Source organism: Diplodia corticola, assembly GCF_001883845.1.
Source record: "Diplodia corticola strain CBS 112549 chromosome Unknown scaffold102, whole genome shotgun sequence".
NCBI lineage: Eukaryota > Fungi > Ascomycota > Dothideomycetes > Botryosphaeriales > Botryosphaeriaceae > Diplodia > Diplodia corticola.
The window spans coordinates 1-19070 of NW_017971581.1; the positions used below are offsets into that span (position 1 = coordinate 1).

General features: G+C 59.0%; 3 protein-coding genes across 3 annotated transcripts; all 3 read right to left on the bottom strand.

Moving 5' to 3' along the window:
- Nucleotides 1-1548: 1548 nt before the first annotated feature.
- On the bottom strand, nt 1549-3236 carry BKCO1_1020001 (c2h2 transcription factor; the record flags this gene model as incomplete). Its single annotated transcript, XM_020270139.1, has 4 exons — nt 1549-1580; nt 1635-2030; nt 2276-2477; nt 2541-3236. The coding sequence occupies 4 exons, from the start codon at nt 3234-3236 to the stop codon at nt 1549-1551; spliced, it is 1326 nt and encodes a 441-aa protein (XP_020125199.1).
- A 10503-nt stretch (nt 3237-13739) lies between these two features.
- Nucleotides 13740-16194, bottom strand: BKCO1_1020002 (atp-dependent rna helicase dbp2; the record flags this gene model as incomplete). Its single annotated transcript, XM_020270150.1, has 5 exons — nt 13740-13912; nt 13971-14099; nt 14542-14649; nt 14704-15839; nt 16055-16194. 5 exons carry the CDS (start codon nt 16192-16194, stop codon nt 13740-13742), a joined length of 1686 nt encoding a protein of 561 aa, XP_020125200.1.
- Nucleotides 16195-16751: 557 nt separating this feature from the next.
- Nucleotides 16752-18786, bottom strand: BKCO1_1020003 (phosphomethylpyrimidine kinase; the record flags this gene model as incomplete). The annotated part of the gene is made up of 9 exons (XM_020270151.1): nt 16752-16787; nt 16841-17136; nt 17189-17363; nt 17414-17564; nt 17617-17776; nt 17833-18217; nt 18297-18379; nt 18455-18636; nt 18734-18786. 9 exons carry the CDS (start codon nt 18784-18786, stop codon nt 16752-16754), a joined length of 1521 nt encoding a protein of 506 aa, XP_020125201.1.
- Between the last annotated feature and the right edge of the window lie 284 nt (nt 18787-19070).

Consider the following 19070-nt stretch of genomic DNA (forward strand, 5'->3'; position numbering starts at 1 on the left):
CCCCCTACCCAGCTATTGCGAGGAAGAGCAGAAAAAAAAACATAAAAAACAGTGGGAGAGGAGGGAAAAAAGAGGTCAAAACGTCTAGCGGATCGGCAATGCCGCCCGGACGCACGCACGCACGCACGCACGCATGCCTGCATGCATGCATGCGTGCATGCGTGCATCATGCAGGCGGAGGACGGGCGACGACGACGCCGAGGGAACTGACTGACGCACACGCGCTTCGCTGCAGACGAAAGGCAGGAAGGACTGACGGTTAGCCAGACGCCAATGTAATGCTGAGCAGCAGCAGCAGCAGCAGCCACCGCACTCTGTCCTGGCCCTTTTCCGCGCCGAAACAGAGCGGGACGGTGTCCGGGAGAGCAGAAGTGGGTGCTAGAGTGGAAGAGATTTCTTTTGCATGACAGGTCGACGCTCGCGAATCATCAGGCGATCAGTCTTTGAACGTGTTCTCGGTCCTGTCGCCCAATTTTCTCTGCCAGAACCCCGTTCCCGGAAGTGCCGTCGTGTTGCGACGCAGGAGTGGCGCCCCCCTCCATACCCACATGCGGCGACCTTCGTAATGCTTGCTGCCCACTCGCATCCCGGTTGATGTGATACATCGCATTTTGCTCTTCGATCCCGCATCTCGGAATCTGTTGCGGCAACGATGCGGCCTTGGAACCTGAGCGGTCTTCTTGGAATTGTACGTGCACATTGTGCGCCACGTCTACCGGTGTTACACAGAAACAGGATCGTTATGGGAGGACGGACGACTGCTGCTGCCGCTGCTACTGCACAGGATTCGCAACTGAAGAGCTACATACTTACATGCCCTAGGCTTTCCATGCCTGCCAATTGTCGCCCGAAGCCACAGCGAGAAGAAAACAATACGCCTGCGATGAAAGCAATAGGAAAACCAGTACTTCTGAACAAATTGCGCGTGCGCCAGAGCGACAGGTCGACAGGCTTTTGCAGCCAGGGTGCTTTCTTCCAGGGACTTGCATCGCTTTTCCTCCCAGAATCTCCTTCCAGTACCCTCGCTTACTTCCTGCATTAACCCCATGACCAAATGAAGAGCAGCGACGAATTGTTTCAGATGCGCCGGGCTTGAATGCATGTCTCTAGAAGCTCCTGAATCGATAATTGATGCAGCCCAAACTTTTGAGGAAACCCGCACGTTGGCCGCCGTCCCACATGATCTTTGATGCCAATGATAGCAAATGTGAGAGGTCCTGCCGCCGCCTGACTCCTAAAAGAGCACGACCCAAAGGTCAACGCCGCCTTCTTTTCGTTGACACCACCGCGCTATGGTGCAACAGGTCTTCCATGAGAATGATGGGCTGTTCGTCGACGGCGCGACCATCAAGTCGTGATTATCGTGTCTTCGCTTTGTGACCGCAAACACCCCCGAAGAAATTTAGCCGCCCCCGTGAAAATGCATGTCGAAAACCAGAACGCATATGCAACCATGCTGAATGTCGTAACGAAAAACCGGACTGAGAGGCGGTCAAGACTGGGGGGGTACCGAAAGTGTGAAAAAAAATAACGCGGACGGTCAGGTGTCTACTGCTGGTAGTTCGATCCGTTATCCGCGGCTGCTGAAGACATCAGTATGCGCGAACCAGCTTGGGCAGGCGAGTAAGACGCACGCTGTTGGTACATGGTCTGGCCTTGCGTGTAGGGCGACTGTGGGTAGCTGCTACTGGCATTAGACGCACTGCTTGTGTACATCTGTGGGTTGGCGGCGGCATACTGGGCCATCTCTCCAATCGCACTGGGACTCTGCGTGCCATACTGTGGTGGCGCCTGACCGCTGGCCGCAGGAGCGTAGCCTATAGGAGGAAGCTGGGGGCCACCCATCTGCACGGGCTGGGCCATCTGACGAGGCTGGCCGTAGATGGGTGTCTCCGGGTTACTGTTGTTGGCTTCGTTGTTCTGTGCCTGGCGCTGCTGCTCGGCCTGGCGCTGGCGTTCCTCATCAGCTTTGCGCTGAGCCTCCTCCTCCTTCTTCTTGGCCTTCCATTCCTTACGAATCTCTTTAAACTCTGTTGCAATAAACGTTAGTTGGTGTCGTCTAAACACGAGTTGCATGCATGGTAGGGTTGGTGTTGAAACTAGACAGGGCATGGGTAGTCTTGTGCTAGCTTCCGGCCACCAAGTCGATGACCCCGACCGAGCGGGAACCGCCAAAATAGCTCGCAACACCAAGCGCGCGCGCCAGAACTAAACCTGGGGTCGATCGCGCGCTACACATTACATCGCAACTAGTGGGGAAAACAACACCACGTACCTTCTGGCGTGCGCTTTTGCCCGTGCGATTGCATCGTAACGTGCGCGTTTAGGTGGTTAAGCGTTCCATATGCCTTCTCACACCCATTCCAACCACATTTATACATGCGCTCGATTTCCTCATAACGCCTACGTGGGCGCTTATGTTGCTGCGCGCCCGGAATCGGAACGAAAGAGTAAACGGTAGAAAGAGGATGGCCGCCCTGTGGAACCGACGCATTAGTATCACAATCTCAAGTGCCGCCGCGGCGGGGCGCGATTCTTACAGTCGGCGGACGCTGTACCGGTGAGACCATTGAGGGCTGTGGAGGGCCTGTAGTGACAGGCGCGTGCCCGTACATGCCAGGGTAGTGAGAACCCCACTGGTCGGGGCGTCCGTAGACGGGTGTCGCCGGATGCGCGGCGTAGTGAGGCATCTCGTGCTGTGGCGGATAGGGAGAGTATTGATTGTGGGGTGGGTAGGAAGGAGAAGCGGCCGCGGCTATCGAAGGATCTATAGGTACTTCGGGGTCAGACTTGTTGCTTTGCGCGTTGTGGTTGTTGGCATTGCCATCGGGCAGAGGCATGGACGGACTTGATGCTTGCGCCATATTTCCTGCTTGCTGCGGCTGACCAGCTGGGGGATAGTGTCCTCGTTGAACGTAGTCCGGAAAGGAGCCTGAGCGCGCGGAGGAAGGATTGATTCCGTACTCGGAGGTGGGAGTGGCAGAGGAGGAGAAGTTGGCGGAGCGAGGATCGGAAGCCGCAGGGTATTGCGCAGCAGATGCTTGATCTGCGGAAGAACCTTCAGACTGAGGTTCTGAAGTGGAGAATGGATAGGGCGAGTTCAAACCTGGCTGCGAGTAGTCGTTTTGTCTACCGTCCATAGACTGTGCGTGTCCGTTCAGGTGCAGGGCAAGCTTTTGACTAGGCGACAGAGGGCTCTCGGGTGCTGGGTGAGGAGAAGGATAGCTCGCGGACATGTCACGCTTAATTGGCAAGCGTTCGCGGATGATTCGCCGCCGGTGGTATCGACCAGCAGGAGGTAGAAAGGCCGTGCGGACCGAGGCTGGGATCCAAACAGCTGACTAGGAGGCCGTGGGCGGTGGAAGTCGACAAGCACGATAGCGTGCGACTTAGGTGCGGGTGATGCGCAGGCCGGTCTCTTTCAAGTCAGGCTAGCAGAGGAAGATTGGGCGCACTTCTCGGCAGATTCGCTCCGGAAAGCCCACAAGACCAAGATTCGCGCACGGGGACTGGGTGGGCGGGCGCTTGATCGGTAGCCTGGCTGGAGCGCTGAGCTGACCGTGGGTGCTCGTTCTTGGTAGCGTGGTAGCGCGCGCCGTCGAAGGTGCAAGTGCGACGTGCAGTCGCACGGATGCCGGATGCTGGTGCGCTGGAGAATATCAAACAAGATGGAGGTAGCTGAGGCCGGCTAGCGGCAGGTAGGGGTTGGTGTTTGGGCACGGTGGGAGCGTGGCGTGTGCCCTGTGAAGATTGCGGCGCCAATTGCAGGTCTAGCCTTAGCTTAAGCTGTGAGGTAATGACGCCGAGTCGCTGGAGATCCCCTCGGCGCTGGTCCCAGCCGTGTCGACGGAAGGATTGCCTCTGAGCTTTGGGACGGACGGACGGCGGGCTAGGCTGTGCTTGGGAGCCGGGTGAGGGAAAAGTGGAAAGGCGCGAGGACCTCGGTACCCAGGCGGGTTAAGAGCGGCCGTAGCGCTACCACGTATGAAACCACGGTGAAGAGCCCTGGACGCGGGCGGCCCAGACTGCCCAGTGAGAGCGACCGGACCGACGCTGCCTTAGTCGGCCCTTCCGCGGGTCAGCAAGGCAAATAGACTTTGGGCCGACCACACTTTGCGCAATCTAGTCCGCGGGGCTTTCCCAGCTCGCTGACTGATGAGCAAATGCCGCGGCTGCGAGTGCCTGACCGTGTGCAGATCCTGTCACCAGTGTGTGCATGCGCCGACGCTCCCGGGGGTGGTGCTGGTCGGGGGCCGCGGTGGGCGCGCGTTCTGGCGCTCTGCCGCCGCCGCACGTCAAGGTGACCGCGGTGCTCGCCTGGCTGTGTCTGCCTGCGTAGACAGTGGTGGGGGGGGGAGGGGAGCACGGTCAGCGCTCCGGCGTGCTTGACTGAGGGCAGTCGCGGGCGACGGTGCTGCTGCCGGCGGACGACGACGCGCGCAGCTCCAACGGCGGGCAGTGTGGGCGCGCGTCACACGTGTTGCACGCACGCGGTGATCTGGTATGACGGCAGCGGAGGGGATGGCGCGCGGCGGTGCGAGATTCGCGATGGGCTAGCGACGGAGTCGGGATGGTGGCAAAAGTGGCCTGGCTGAGGTGGAGGTTGGTGTGCGTCGAATCAAGCACAGCTGTGGGCTAGCGCGAGACGAGCACGCGGATATTGGGGTCGCGCGCCAAGCCCACACCGGCCTAGCAAAAGGCTTGTCTGCGTCTGCGTCAGGGCGCGGACGGCGTGACGGCAACACGATGCGGGCGCGATGCGCAAGAGATGCGGATTGAGGCTGAGTAGCCAGCGAGCGCAAAGGGCGCTGAGATGCGCATGCGAGAGCTGGCTCAGGCCGCCTGCCCGGGGGAGCCCTGCCGCAATATTGGCGTCTGGCGGGCAGTCGCGCTGCCAAAGTACACACTGACTGCGCTGCAAATATCGAATGCCCGCCGCAGTGGAGCGCGCATTCTGGGCGTGTTGCTGGGCGCTGCCCGCTCGACGCACTCCTCTCCGCAGCAAATTCCGATACAACACCGCTGCCGCTGGGCTCACCGACTCTCGCGCGCCGCCGCCGCCGTGGCAGCAGCGGCATCCCCGCGGCGCGCTGGCCACCTGTGCTGTCTCATCGTCGCCGAGCTCCGATTCCAGCGTGTTTCTGCTGCCAACTGCCAGCCTGCCACTGCTCCAACCCTCCACGCCCACACGCCGCCGCGCGCACAGACGGATGACGACGGCGATCGCAGCCTCGCGTATCAAACCGTCGACTCTATTGGCCTCGACGCCCCCTTTGCTTCATTTGTAATTTGCCATCCACGTTGCATCTGGCCGTCTGCTCTCTCCCCACCGCTATACGAAGCGATACGCGCGGCGTGGGAGGGGCGAGGGCCCCGGGCAGGCGGGCGGGCAGGCAGCATGGCAACATGGCAGCATCTGAGCGCCGCCGCGGCACCAATTGGCAGCGTGCGGAGGGGTGTCCTTGGAGGCGCATCTGCCACTGCCACAGCTGCAAAAGCGCGCATCGCGAGAGGATGTGCCCCATCAGCTCTAGCGCCAGGCGGGGGTAGCTCCGCCGCAGGCTGGCCCAGCTTCTGCTTGCAGGCGGGCACCTTGCGCTGTTGGGCGTAGGCGAGTTGGAATGCGCGCTGTGATTGCGATCTGCCATCTCCGTATGGGGTTCTGCGCACTCTGGCGGCCGGCGCAGCTGGCAGCTGGCAGCTGGCAGCTCGCTGCTCGCCTGGGCGCAGCGGGCGGGCGCTGAAAGAATGCCCTCGACACGAGCGGGTCAAGGAGTCATCTGGCAGCCTCATCATCAGCACTCAGGAGAAATGAGACGTTGCTGCAGCCGGCGAGCATCCCTTGGCCCGTTTGCATGGGCGGATCAGACCCGGCTCGTCGGGGCCGGCCGCTTGCGAGTGTCTCGAGAGGCTGCGCGCGCGGCCATGTGTGCGCGCTGCCCGTCCATTCGAGAACGCATTTCGAACGAGTACCGCCGCCGCTCTCCCGCTGCCGTCGCCGGCCAGCGTCGCCCGTTCTGCCCCCGCCTTGCCGTAGCCTGCCCGCCGGCTTTGGCTTCGCCGCGGCACGACATCAGCGGAGGCCGTGGCGGCGAGCCGTCGACAAACGTCACGACGCGCATGCACTTGCCCCCATCCGCGGCGTCTGGCGAGTCTGGCGAGCCTCCGGCCTCCGATGCCACAACACCGCCCGCCAAGCCCAGGCATTCTCTGGCTCCTGTGACAAATTACGGCCTCGTTGCGGGCATTCCTCCTGAGGCTGCGCAGCTGTTGTTCCCGGCCCCGTCATCCGATCTCTCGTCCGGCTGCTGCATCGCAAATTTACCTCAACCATGGCTGCGATCCAGATGAGGACAGGCCGAGACTCGCGCCCTGCACAGCCTCGTGCCCCTGACTCGAGCGGCCTTTCGGATTCCCCAGTCGTGACGCACTTTCAGCCCGCCAGACTGCGTTGCCCGTTTGCTACGGCCGCGCGCCGATCGCTTTGCTGGTCATTGGCCGATCCTCACTCATCAGAGCTGCGGGCGCACATTCATTGGCTTCCAGCGCTGCCTTGCAAGTCCTTTTTCGTCCCAAAGCTTCGCCTGCAGATCTACTTTGCGATCCGTGGATGATTCAGCCCGTCCAATCTTTACAGCTGGCCTCAGCACGCCCTACTACGTACACAGTATGTGCCCTCGCCCCTTCTGCGGCGTTCGTGGGCCGCCGAGGGGCATGCAGTTCGCCGTGGGCACAGAGAGAGAGGCGTACGGCACGCCCCCCCTGCCCGCTCCTGGCCGCTCCTGCGGACCTGTCGAAACAGAGCGTGTCTGAAGCTCCCTTGGACGCTCACCGAACAGGCAAGAGAAACGAGAAACGAGGCTCTGCGCGTCAGGTCATGGAAGGTTCACGGCGGATCGCACCACGTCCGTGCTCGATTCTCTTGCAACGCACACGCCTTGATGCCATGCGAGCTCACACACAGACCGCACACGATGCCTCGGCTCGCCCCAGCATCAGCTGTGCGCGGCGGACAGCTGAGGCCCCAGCACTTCCCCACACAATATTGGGAGCGTGTGCGCTGTGCGGTGTTATTGAAATAAGGCCCATGACTAAGATCCTTAGCCAGTTTCCTGAAATCGCATCGGGCTGCGGATCCCTTCAGCAAGTTGTTGGTCTCTTGCACGAGGCGCGAGGCCCTGCCCGCGCTCGTGGCCGCCGTGGCGCTCGTCTTCTGGCACTGAAACTTCTTCGTTGCACCCTGCGGCTAGAGTCAAGCGCGCCGGCGCATGCGCCTGATGATCCGCGACGTTTCCCTCACGTCCAAATACTTCCGGGCAGGAATTCCCAGGATTAGCGATTCAAGGCCCCTGCGAGAGTTGGCTGCCAGGGTGTGGCCGGACGACGGGGGGCCGGGATGGTGAATCGTCAACCGCGAATCACCCCGTTCTGTCCTGGGCTGCGCCGCCGCCAGTCGCAGCTCGGCTGCTGGGCTGTCACCGCCTTCTGCCACATCCAGGACACGCGCAACCGCACACGCAAACACAATGCTGGGCAGCGCCCGAGCTTTCTGGGCGCTGGAGCTGGCGTCGTCGGTCAGTCAGTCACGGGCTCGCCTCCTCCGCGGTAAACAAGGGTCTTGCCGGACGCGAATCTGATCAGGCTGCGATAGCGCTGGAGATCCCGGTGGCTCTGTACAAGGCCGCCCGCGACTGGCGAGCCGCGGAGCAACATCAGTGCCTCGCCAGAGACGGCAACCACTGCGCAACCACTGCTGCCGCGCCTGCGTGATGGTGATCTTCCACGCGCCCCCCTTTCCTCTGCACTTCGGCAAAATTCCACGGGGCAGCGCGCGCGAGTTGGTCCGAATGCTGGACGAAAATAACGCCGACGTCTCGAGGCCGAGGGCGGGACGGGCGTCGATTGGCTTGGACAAGCAGCCGTGTGGCCGCAGCGGGCAGAGCGTGGCGCGGAGAGGAGCGGACATGCAGAGAGCAGGAACAGCCACCCGGAGCCGGACGCAGCATTGCAGCAGACCGGTCAAGACGTCCATGGCTCACCGCGCATCTCCATTGTGGCCGGGCAGATTCACGGAGGAGAGGGGGGAGCAGAGGGCAAATGTGATGTGTCGTCTGCAGATGCAGCGCTGAGAAAGGTACAGGATGCGGGTGCGGGAAAGTGCGCCGCACGCCCGGCCAGCTGCCCCGATGCCTGACGAGCGCCGCTTGGCGATTACCACGGCGGCGGTATGATCTCCTACGTTCCGACACGGCAGTCCGCAGCCCCCGTGCTTGCGGCGCAGGTGGGAGGCCGGAGGGCAGGGAGGCCGGAGGGCAGGGAAGCGGGAGCTTGTGGCCGTGGTGGGCGGGAGCAAACGAGCCGACAGCGGCGGCGGCAGGGCGTGCAGCTTTTGCCAGCCGGTGGAGCAAGGGACGGGCGGCCAGCTGCGCACCTGCGATATGCGCGGGCTGACTCGGGCGACAGGGTCCTGCTGCGGCTGCGTCCCTACGAGGCATTCGACTTGGACCTCCGGCTTGCTCCAATCTGGCCATCCCGCCAAAATGCACTATTCCGGCCCCCACCATGGCGCGCGCTGGACTACTCCAGCTCCCACCAGCGTTTCGCCCGCCGGTGCTGAGTACGGGACCCAAATGCTTTGCCAACCGCTGGAGCGTTGCGCCTCCCCGTACACACCACGTCCGTACCTATTCCCGTCCACGCCTATCGGACGGACGACTGCTCGCTTATCTCCTCCGGTCCAAGGCCTACCAAGTGGCAGTTGCCAGCCAATCCCCACCTCCGGCCGCAGCTAGTGTACTGTATTTGTATCCTATATGCTGCAATAATCCCTCTCCCGCACTCTCCCGCCGGCACGCATCTATTGCCTGCTGAGTCAAGATGTCCGCGGCCTGCGTCTGAGAGAATGCCAGCGTGCCAGGGTGCTTCAAGAGCACGTCAATAGAAGGTGCCTCGGCGAGCAACGCTAGCTGTGTTATACGCCCTGTGTATTGCCTGTCTAACGGGTCCGCCCTGGTGCCTTGCTACCGATACCTACATTATTGTTGAGAACGGGCGCTACTACTACACAGTATGGCTACACAACCTACGTCGCTCCTATTACAACGTTCTTCCTCAGCCAACCAAGCGATGCTGCAACCATCAAGTGACATCCCTGACGCATGCAACAGCTCATCATTATTGCAACCCATGCCACGCATGCACACGTGCGGGCTTGGGCGAGCCTGCAGCGTTCTGGACTCACGCCCTCTCTCCGGATTCGCCTTGTCAGATCTGTCTGATGTGGTCAGTGATGTTCCAAGTACTAGTACATGTCCGCCTTCGACCCGGGCATTGGCCGGAGCCGGCGCCGGACTGGATATATGGAAGCATATCGTCTGATGTGAGCAACCGAAGTCGATTGGTAAAGCTCATGCAATCAGCTCCTGTCATCTGCGTTTCCTTTCGGGTGAGAGTCTATTGGAAGCCATAATCGTTGGTCTTGGGTTCCGCGGTCTCAGGGTAAGCACAAAGCCGACTTCCGCGGCCCTGTCGTTGTTACGTCGTGACAACAGAAAGCGAGGACTGCAACAGCGGAACCACCGGCCTCGCCCGTCGCCACCACCGCAATCACAGGAGTCGGCACCGCAGGCAGAGGAAGCGTTGTCGTGCATCCTTCGCAGGGGACCACTGGGCAATGATCCCAATCGCCCATCAACGCACTAAGCCCACGGACCGATAGATCGATGGGTGGCTTGCAGATGCGCCGTCTCCGCCGCTACGTAACCTTTTCTTTCCGCGCACCACTTGTCCTCGTCGCATTCGCGGCCACGTTCCAATCACCCGCACTCAATGCCGGCGTTCAAGGGAAAAGAAGGGACTAGCTGTCCCAGGCGCGACCTCGCCGCAGGCCTGACGATGATCGTTCCGGTCGTGTCGATCATCCAAAGCAAAACCCACCCGCCTCGCTTGCTCCATCTCCACATTCCCTCTCGGTCACTGTGGGCTCCGAGGAAACGCGGCCGCAGAAGTTCCCTCGGTAGCTGCTCACCGGCATCGAGGCTCGCAAACACGCTCATCAAGAGAGAGTGACAAGCAGAATATGCAAGGAGACCAGAATAACAAAGAGGGATGGAAAAAGCAAAGGCAAGATCATCAGCTCCGTTCCACGTGTACGGACGTACTCCCTAGCGGATCGCCGTCCGCCCGCCGAACGCTCCATTCCATTTCTCCGTTGTCGACGGTCGGCGACCCTGCGGGAAAATAAGAGCACACGGACAATACGCAACACCGAGCGCCTCAGCCTCGTTCAGCTAAAGACGGTTCTTGCAACTTGACTCGCTGACCATCTCGTGCCTGGTCTTTTTTTTGGGGGCATTTTGTGAATGGAAAGAGAGCGAGAGCCTGGGGGTGGGTGTGCGGTTCACGCACCGACGTTCCCCAAGAATCGCCGCCGCCCTCGCCGCCGCCACCGTCGCCACTGCTGCTTCCGTGACTTTCGTCGTCTGCTTTGCCATTCACCGTCCCGGCCCCACAGGTGATCCCGAGTTAGAACAGAGGTAGGATGTTCGCGTCTGTTCGCCGTAGGCGCAGCACGCGGACGGCATGTCATGCGGCACCTGGGGCACCTGCGTTCGTGACGGTGGTACCGTCAGAGCGGATGTGGGTTGATGGTCTGTGAGCGTACATCGCACCGTGTGAGCTAATTCCGGGATTAGCAGGTATGGATGCGGCGGCGGGCGGACCAGGGAGCAGCCCCGCAACAGAATCGATGGTAAATCACGACGGAGAGGAGCTGAGAGAAAAAGAGAAAGAGATAAAAATTGCACGCAGGCGAGACGGGCACATCCGTGTGCTTGCGCGATCTCCCGTGTCTTGAATGGCAACTGCCGGAGTGGAGTCGATATCATCTGGTCTTCTGTTTGTGAACGCTGAGCTTTGCCGCCGCCGCTGCGTCCCCACAGCTGCTCAGTCGTACTATCGCCATCTCCGTCCAACGAGAGAGCGCGGAGGACGAGCATGCCAATGGTCTCCCAGCTGAATGGTTACAGGGCAAAATTAGCCCGAGCTTCCCACTTGCGGCGGGACATGGGCGGTGGAGCAGAGGCAGGCGGTGACGCTTGAGCACACTGGCACCAACGCACGGAGCCAGCAGTGCGCGCAGGTAGGCGCGTGCACCTTTTTTTTTTTTCGCCGTGAGCTCTCACGGCTTCATCCAGACGAGCAGTGGCCCTGTGGGTGCGTGTGGCACGCTTTGGCCACCACCGCCAAACGACAGTTGCCCCCAATTTTCCCATTCCCCTGCTCACAGACCAAGGCAGACCGGGCAGACCGGGCAGACCGGGAAGACCAACAAGCGGGCATCATCGTTGCACAGTGGACCGGGTAATGCTACCCTGGAGGCGCGGCGGGGGGCAACAGAGAAGCCATCGATACCCACATATCACGCACGCAAACCCATGACCCAGCAGGCAATCAATCCTCGGAAGGGGCGCGTGCTCCATCATCCCACAATCCTTCATCAACTCATCACGGAGCGCGTATCATCAGCGATGGAATCGAAGGGGGTTGAGGGAAGCAGGATCAGGCACATGGTGCCAACCGTGAATCAATCTTTCGCCTGGCCCGTGTACTGTTTGACTGGCTGACGAGCAGCAAGACATTCGTTCCGTTTCTCACATCACCTCGCTCCGCTTGTGCCGGACGATGACGATTCATCAGAAGGCGACGCACTGCACAACACCCTTTGCTGGCAATGCCGAGGGATAATCGCAACTGGACCCTCTCTTTCTCCCCCTTCTTGACTCCATTCGCACCCCACCCCACCGCCCACATCATATCACACGCATCACCTCTTGTCCCTTACTCATACGAACTGCGCGCCTCGGGAAAGCGCTCGTTACGAGAGCGTACCGACCCGAACGCGAGCGCATATCGCAGCCGAGGGGGGTGAGAGTCATCGCCATGTCAGAACTATCTGATCGAACCACGCACACACGCAATGCAAATAGGCGATGCCCACCTCATCGATCTGCACCACGGTGCGAGCGTTTTAGGTAGCCATCACCTCAATCCGAGATCCATATCCGTTTCCAATTCACGCACACGCACTGTGACTGGTCGCCCCGTCTCTATCTCTACCTCGTCACGCCTTCCCTCACGTCACTCTCTCTCTCCAAGTGAGAACCGCGGGAAACTGTACACAGTAGACAATTACGAATCGCCATGGCGAACGAGGCCGGAAACGATGAGCTAAAGCCAAGCAAAACGAATAACACAATAGATGCACTGGCCAATACCATTGCCGCCAAGCCTCTATATAAGTACGTATACACACGGACTTGCATATTCATCGTACACGATAGAGAAGAAAAAGGCCGCGGCATTCGCCAGACGCACGAGTGCCTTAAAGTATGTACCTACCACAATCACGGTCTTCTCCCCTTCTCCCTCCCTCCATCCACGCTCGTGCTCACGCTCCGGCTCTTCCCTTTTGCCGTGCGGAACTGCCCGTCGCGGCTGAAAAGAGGGATGGGGAAGGAGGGGGAGAGGAAAAAAAAATACAAAGGGTGGGGACCGAGGCTGTCGTCAGCTTGCTAGCTACCTAGCTAGCTGGCATCATGACCGCTTTTCCTTCTCTCCGCCGTAGCGAACTCCTCGATTAGGCAGATCTGCGATGAAAGAAAAACTTTTTCTTTTTTTTTTCTCACGATGAACAATCCAGCCCCCTCCACGATTCATGTGAAACTCAGGCAGAGATGGGGGCGGAGGTGTGGAACAACAAGGGTGCGTGTATGGGGGAGGGGGCGCGCACCATCAAGGGGGGTGACCAGCTATATTAAATGGGAAAAAGAAAAAAAGTAGGGAGCGGAAATGGAGAAGATGAAAAAGAGGCGGCTATCTGAAACACAAGTAGCCGCACAAAAAAGCAAAAAAAATATTGCTATAAGAAACAAACGATCGGTGGGGAACAAATAGATTGCTTTCCGACGCCACCACCACTTCCCACTGGCCCCGCCTCGCACCCACAGCGCGGCGGGAACGGAGATGAAAAGCACGGTACATGATATCGCTGCCGACGGCAGTGGCTTGAGACGACTGGGCGTGGACTCTCGATTCGCCGGCAAAGTTCGTATCTGCTATTCGTGTTCACAACACGGATTTCACCGTCGGGTACATTAAAACATGTGAAGGGCATGAGCTCATTTGGCTTCGATCATCCAAGACCTCGGGAGAGGCCTTAAGAAATGCAAGGTAGCTTCTATCAGCAAGACCGATACCGCCATTAGAAAAGAAACGCAAATTTTCAAGGAAAACCAGTTCATCGCAATCTGCTCATCATCCATCCATCCCTTCTTAACCTGACTAGTCCAGGAGCTATCAAGCCGTGAGAAAACCAGTCCCGTGTATCAGACAGAGAACCCGACGATGGTTCAAGTCATTGATGACGGCCGCCGATGATGAGAGGCAAGAAAGAGCCTATTCTATGCAGAAACACCTAACCGAAAACGCCGTGATTTTTTGTTCCATGATCCGAGGCTCGTCAGCCCCGATCGTAGAGGTCGCTGGTATCTATTACAAGTCAAAGCCTACTAGGCTGCGCAAAGGGTCAATGGTGCGTAAGTCAAGTAGCCGCGCGGTGCTCGCAGTACGTGGCTTGTCAAATTCTTGATTCACCACCTGCTGCGGCCGAGGGGCATTGCGTTACCACCAGAGTAACCTGGGATGACCTGTTATCATCTGACCGCGTTCGGACCCAGACTTTAACGGCGGGAGAACCTACCACCACCGCCACGGCCGCCACCGCGTCCACGACCACCCCAGCCACGACCACCACCGCCGCCGCCACTGTAGCGAGCCATCTCGTGGAGGCGGGGATCGATCTGTTGCTTGGACTCGGTGAGAATCTGGACGAGGTCACGGGCTTGCTTGGCATCTGTTGCACAGTCAGTGGCTTGGCTTCCGTGGGGGGGGAGACCTGGGGCAAGACTTACTCTCCGTGGTGAACAGGGTGATGGCGGTACCCTTCGCACCAGCACGACCAGTACGACCGATACGGTGCACATAGTCCTCTGAGTTGTTCGGATAATCATAATTGAGGACGTGAGTGATGTTGCGAACGTCTTTGACATGCATCAGTTAGCGTGAACCTTGAGGTAAGTCATTCGAGCAAGCGATCTTTAGTGTCGATCGCGTGAAGCTGCTGTATGTTGCATGCACTACTCTCTGTGCGCAAGGAAGATCATGGCATCCTTGGTGCGCCGGCAAGGCTGTGGTAATTCTCATCTCATGGTCAGGAAACCTTGGGAGGGCGGCTCGAGCAAGTCAAAAAGCCTATCCGACTCTGCACCCGGCTGGTACGAAGAGAAACGGAAATGAGTGAAGCAAGCTTCGCCTCAGCGAACCAAGATTCCCAGAAGGAGAACCGAGAAAAAGAAAGAGCCCTGGACGTCATGAATGCAAGCGAAGGCGCACGAGAGAATAGAGAGCAGAGCATCACACAGATCACGCAACAGAGCATAAGACAAGGGGGGAAGGGAAGTGCAGGAGCAATCGCAACCATACCGATACCACGCGAAGCCACATCGGTGGCAACCATGATGGGGCTCTTGCCCGTCTTGAACTCGTTCAGCACCCAGTCACGTTCGTTCTGCTGCTTATCACCGTGAATAGCTGGGCGTTTGTCAGTCCATGTTCGGATGAAAATCAACGCCAAGGAAAACTTACAGAGCGCGGGCCAGCCGTCCTGGCGGAGGAACCTGGTGATGTCGTCCGCGACACGCTTAGTACCTGTGAAGATGAGGACCTTGTTGTTCTTGTCATCCATGATGCGCTCGAGGTGCTTGGCCATCTTGTCACGCTTCTCGAAGTCCGAAACCACCTCAACAATCTGAGTGATGCGGTGGTTGGCAGAGAGATCCATGGAGCCGATGTTGACCTGGATGAAGTCGGTCTGATAGTCAGAAGCAAGCTGGCGAACCTCCTTGGGCCACGTAGCAGACCACATGCAGGTCTGACGGTCAGGGCGAATCTGGCCGATGATCTTCCTGATCTGAGGCTCGAAACCCATGTCCAGCATACGGTCAGCTTCGTCGAGGACGAGGTAGGTAACACGCCTAAGGTTGGTCTTGCCAGACTCGAGCATGTCGATCAGACGACCGGGAGTGGCAATGCAAACCTCGACACCGCGAGCGAGGTCACGGATCTGACCGCCCTTGGGCACACCACCGTAGACGCAGGTGTTCCTGATGCGCGAGGACTTGCCGAACTTGCTGATCTCGGTCTGGATTTGGACAGCGAGCTCACGGGTGGGAGCGAGAATCAAGACGATGGGGCCGTCGCCAGGAGCAAGGAGAGGCTGAGCGTTGATGTGGACGATGGCGGGAAGGCAGTAGGTGAGGGTCTTTCCGGAACCGGTCTCGGCGATACCGACGACGTCACGTCCGGAGAGAGCCATGGGCCAACCCTGAGACTGGATAGCAGTGGGCTTGTCGAAACCCTGGGCCTTGACCTCGTTCATGACGTATCCAGGGAAACCAGCCTCGTCGAAGGTGGTGACGGGCTTAGGGACATCGCTGCCGTGGATGGTCATTTGCTGCTCCTTGCGGAAATCGTCGACCTCCTTCTGGGAGCGGGCAGCGACTTCGGGGTGCTCCTTGTAGAAAGACTTCTCGAACTTGGGAAGAGAGTTGATATCCCAGTTCTGCTGCTTCAGGCCGGCGCCCAGGTTCGACATCCTGTCACCGCCACCGCCACCGCCGCCGTAGCCACCACCATATCCACCGCCGCCGCCGCCGCCGCTGTATCCGTTGCTACCGCCGTAGCCACCGCCGTTGGAGTAGCCGTTGCTACCACCGCCGTATCTGTGAAGCGAGCGTCAGTAAGCGTCAAATGCGTGGGTGAGAGAAGGTGACGCCTAGCAGACTCACGCGTTACGAAGAACCAGCGCGTCGCAAGAGGCGCCAGAAGTTCGCTGCATGAGTTCGCCAGACAAGGTGAGAGGAGAGGGGGCGATGGCTGTGCAGAGTGAGGGCGCAGACGACCACTGCCAATATCTAGACCTTAGGGTGGGCCATACCCGCTGGAATAGTGACTGGAGTTGTAGCTGTTCGCGCAGCGCGAGGAATCATACCCGTTGCTGTAACCGCCGCCGCCGCCGCCGCTACCGCCGCCGCGGGAGCCGCCGTATCCACCGCCGTAACCGCCGCCGTAAGACATGGTGTCGCTGGATCAGTAGGGACCGGCTGGGGCTGATAAAGGGATCGTGGGCTGCGCGCGAAGGCTCCGAGTCGCTCAAGAGTGAGAGGGCGTCGGAGAGTGGTGCAGCAAATCGCAGCGCCGTGGATGGAAAGAGGGAAAGAGTTTTGCAGGAGAGGGAGGAGTGGAGCAGATGAGAAAGGGCGGGTGGTGTTTTTTGTTGGCAAGCGGCAGGAGCCCTGGCTGGGAGGCGAAGGCAGCGCAGAAAACTTCGGGCCGGAAAAATTGCCTAGGCAGCGGCGCTAGCGCTCTGATTGGATGCGCACAGCCCTACGCGGCCAAACGCCGCGCGACCAGCTCGGCGGCCAGCGCGCCCATGTCAAGAACGTCGGTTCCAGTAGCCCAGAGCCTGCCTGGTTGCGCCGCGGTCCGCGGTACCAACTGCGCTGCTATGCTACGTTTCTGTCATCCGCCCCAGAGATGCCGCGCCGCCCCTCCCAACACCTAAGCTGCCGATCTGCCGCGCCCGTCGCCGAAAACCCTTCGTCGCGCGCGCCCTGCATTGTCCACCGCCCGCCCTACAAAGAACCCATGTCCCAGAAGCCCGTCTCCATCTGCGCCAAGTTGCTCAGCACTCTGGAATGCATACAAAGGAGGGCCGGCTTACCTTCGTCGCGTGGATGAAAATCTGCACGAGCTGCTCTATCCTGCTCGGTGACTGCAGCACTGCGTTTTGCTCGATGATCTCCAGCCCGGCCTTGACCGCGTCTGTGTAGTCCTCTGCGACATACTGCTCCACCCAGTTCCAGTACGTGTTGCCTTCGCGCTTGGTCTTCGGGTCGTCATACAGCCTTCTCGCAATCTGGCCATACCCGATCAAGCACGGCATAAGCGCTATCTGCAAGCCGAACCAGTCCTCGGACTGTCCGACGTCAAGCACGTATCTAGTGTACGCAGTGCACGCTAGGCCCAGTGTCAATGGCAAACGACCTCTAGAAACTTGGAGACAACCTACCTGGGTGCTCCTTGTGGCTTTCGATCTGCTCCTTTGTCAGACCGAAGCTTTCACAGTACTTGATGTGCAACCCCATCTCCTCTTGAATGTGCTGGACTATTCTGGCCGACTTGGTGATGTCGGCGAGATTCTTCGCCTTGTACGCAGCAAGCGCATTTGCTCTTGAGAACTGAATCTGCCAATGTGTCAGCGGAGCGCTCCACACGACCGGACATTGCCAATTACCAAGAAGAGGTAATCTTGAACGAGATAGTTCTTGAACTTCCTAACAGGCAAAGTTCCGTCGGAGAGTCCTTGCACGAACGAATGATGCGTGTGCTTCTGCCACGGATCCTTGACATCCTCTCTGTCGAGGACGTATTCGAGAAAGCGGCCGCTGAGGAATAGTCAGCAATGTAATGTTTTAGCCTCGGATGAGAGAAACCTACGGCGCAAATGGTAGCGAGTACATCGAATGAAAATGGTTGATAGGCCCACTACCTTTGCCGAGGTCTTTACTGGTACGGATGCCAGCTTCAATGTAGTAGTTGGCTGTTTTCACAGCCTGCTCGATAGTCATACCAGAAGCCAATCTCGACGCAATTGCCGCTGGTGCCATGTTAAAATTGCAATCCGTAAAAATAAAAAAATGGAACTGTACTTACAAGCCAGCGAGCATCCTGTGCCATGGGTGTTTTTCGACTTCAGGTATGCCGTTTCAAATATGACGTCCTCCTCTCCACCGACAAGCACATTCAGAACAATATGGCGGTCCACCTCACTCGTGGACACTACCCTATCTTTCGTCAAGGGCACATGGCCACCTTTGAGCAGGACGTACTTCGGACCAAGCTCGCGCACGGCCTTCGCCATGGCCACGATGTCGTCGACACTTTGCGGCTCGCCGACTTGATTGCCGGCACTTTTGAGAATGAGCTGAGCCTCCGGAAGGTTCGGCGTCAGCAGCGTGGTGACGGGTAGCAGTTGCGTGATTAGGATCTCCACGGCATCTTCGGGCAGCAGCTGAGCCCCGCTCGTGGAGACCATGACCTGAATGATAGATCTGTCAATGAACCGAAGCACGGGGCGTTTCCTTCCAGGAACGCATTTCAGGGGTCTGTCAACGTACAGGGTCGACGATGCACATGGGGACGTTGTGTCTCTTCAACGCATCGGCAACAACTTCGATCGTCGACGCCGACGCCAACATTCCTGAACACAAGGGATAGAAAAGTCAAACCACAGTCATGCGGGACTTGAATGGATGGGATTGCCAAATAAAATTACCTGTCTTGACGACATCAACGCCAATGTCCTCAATGCACGCGTCGATCTGCTTGCGGACGAATGACGAGGGGATTTGATGGATGTCGTAGACGCCCTGCGTATTCTGTGCCGTGAGGGCGGTCGTGGCCGTCATGGCATAGCAGCCATGAGCGGCAATTACTTTCTGATCGGCCTCGAGGCCACTATACAGCGAAAGTCAGAGAAGCCGTGGTGGTGCCACGCAGGCGGCGGGCACACCGGCGGAGAGAAGTTCAGGACGGGTGATTCAGCTGCACGTACGCTCCGCCAGAGCTGTCCGAGCCGGCTATAACCAGGATCCGGTTGCTAGCCATGCCTCCGAATCTTGCGTTGTTTGGGGCTTGGGTGATTGTTGGGAAAAGTTTGTTCTCCTAGTAACTGAAGGAAGGCGCGACCCCGCCGCTGTCGCACCGAGTAGCGAGACAAGGACGTCATGCACTCCTCCAGCACAGCTCGAGGCAACCACCCATCCCTACCAAACTCCCTAAGAACAAAGCAATCAGGCTGCCATTTACTTCTGCTGTTCGTGCCGGCCTTTTTTTTTTTTTTTTTGACTGAATCTCTGTAGACCTGCATCTCGCTCCATTGCCACTCTAAA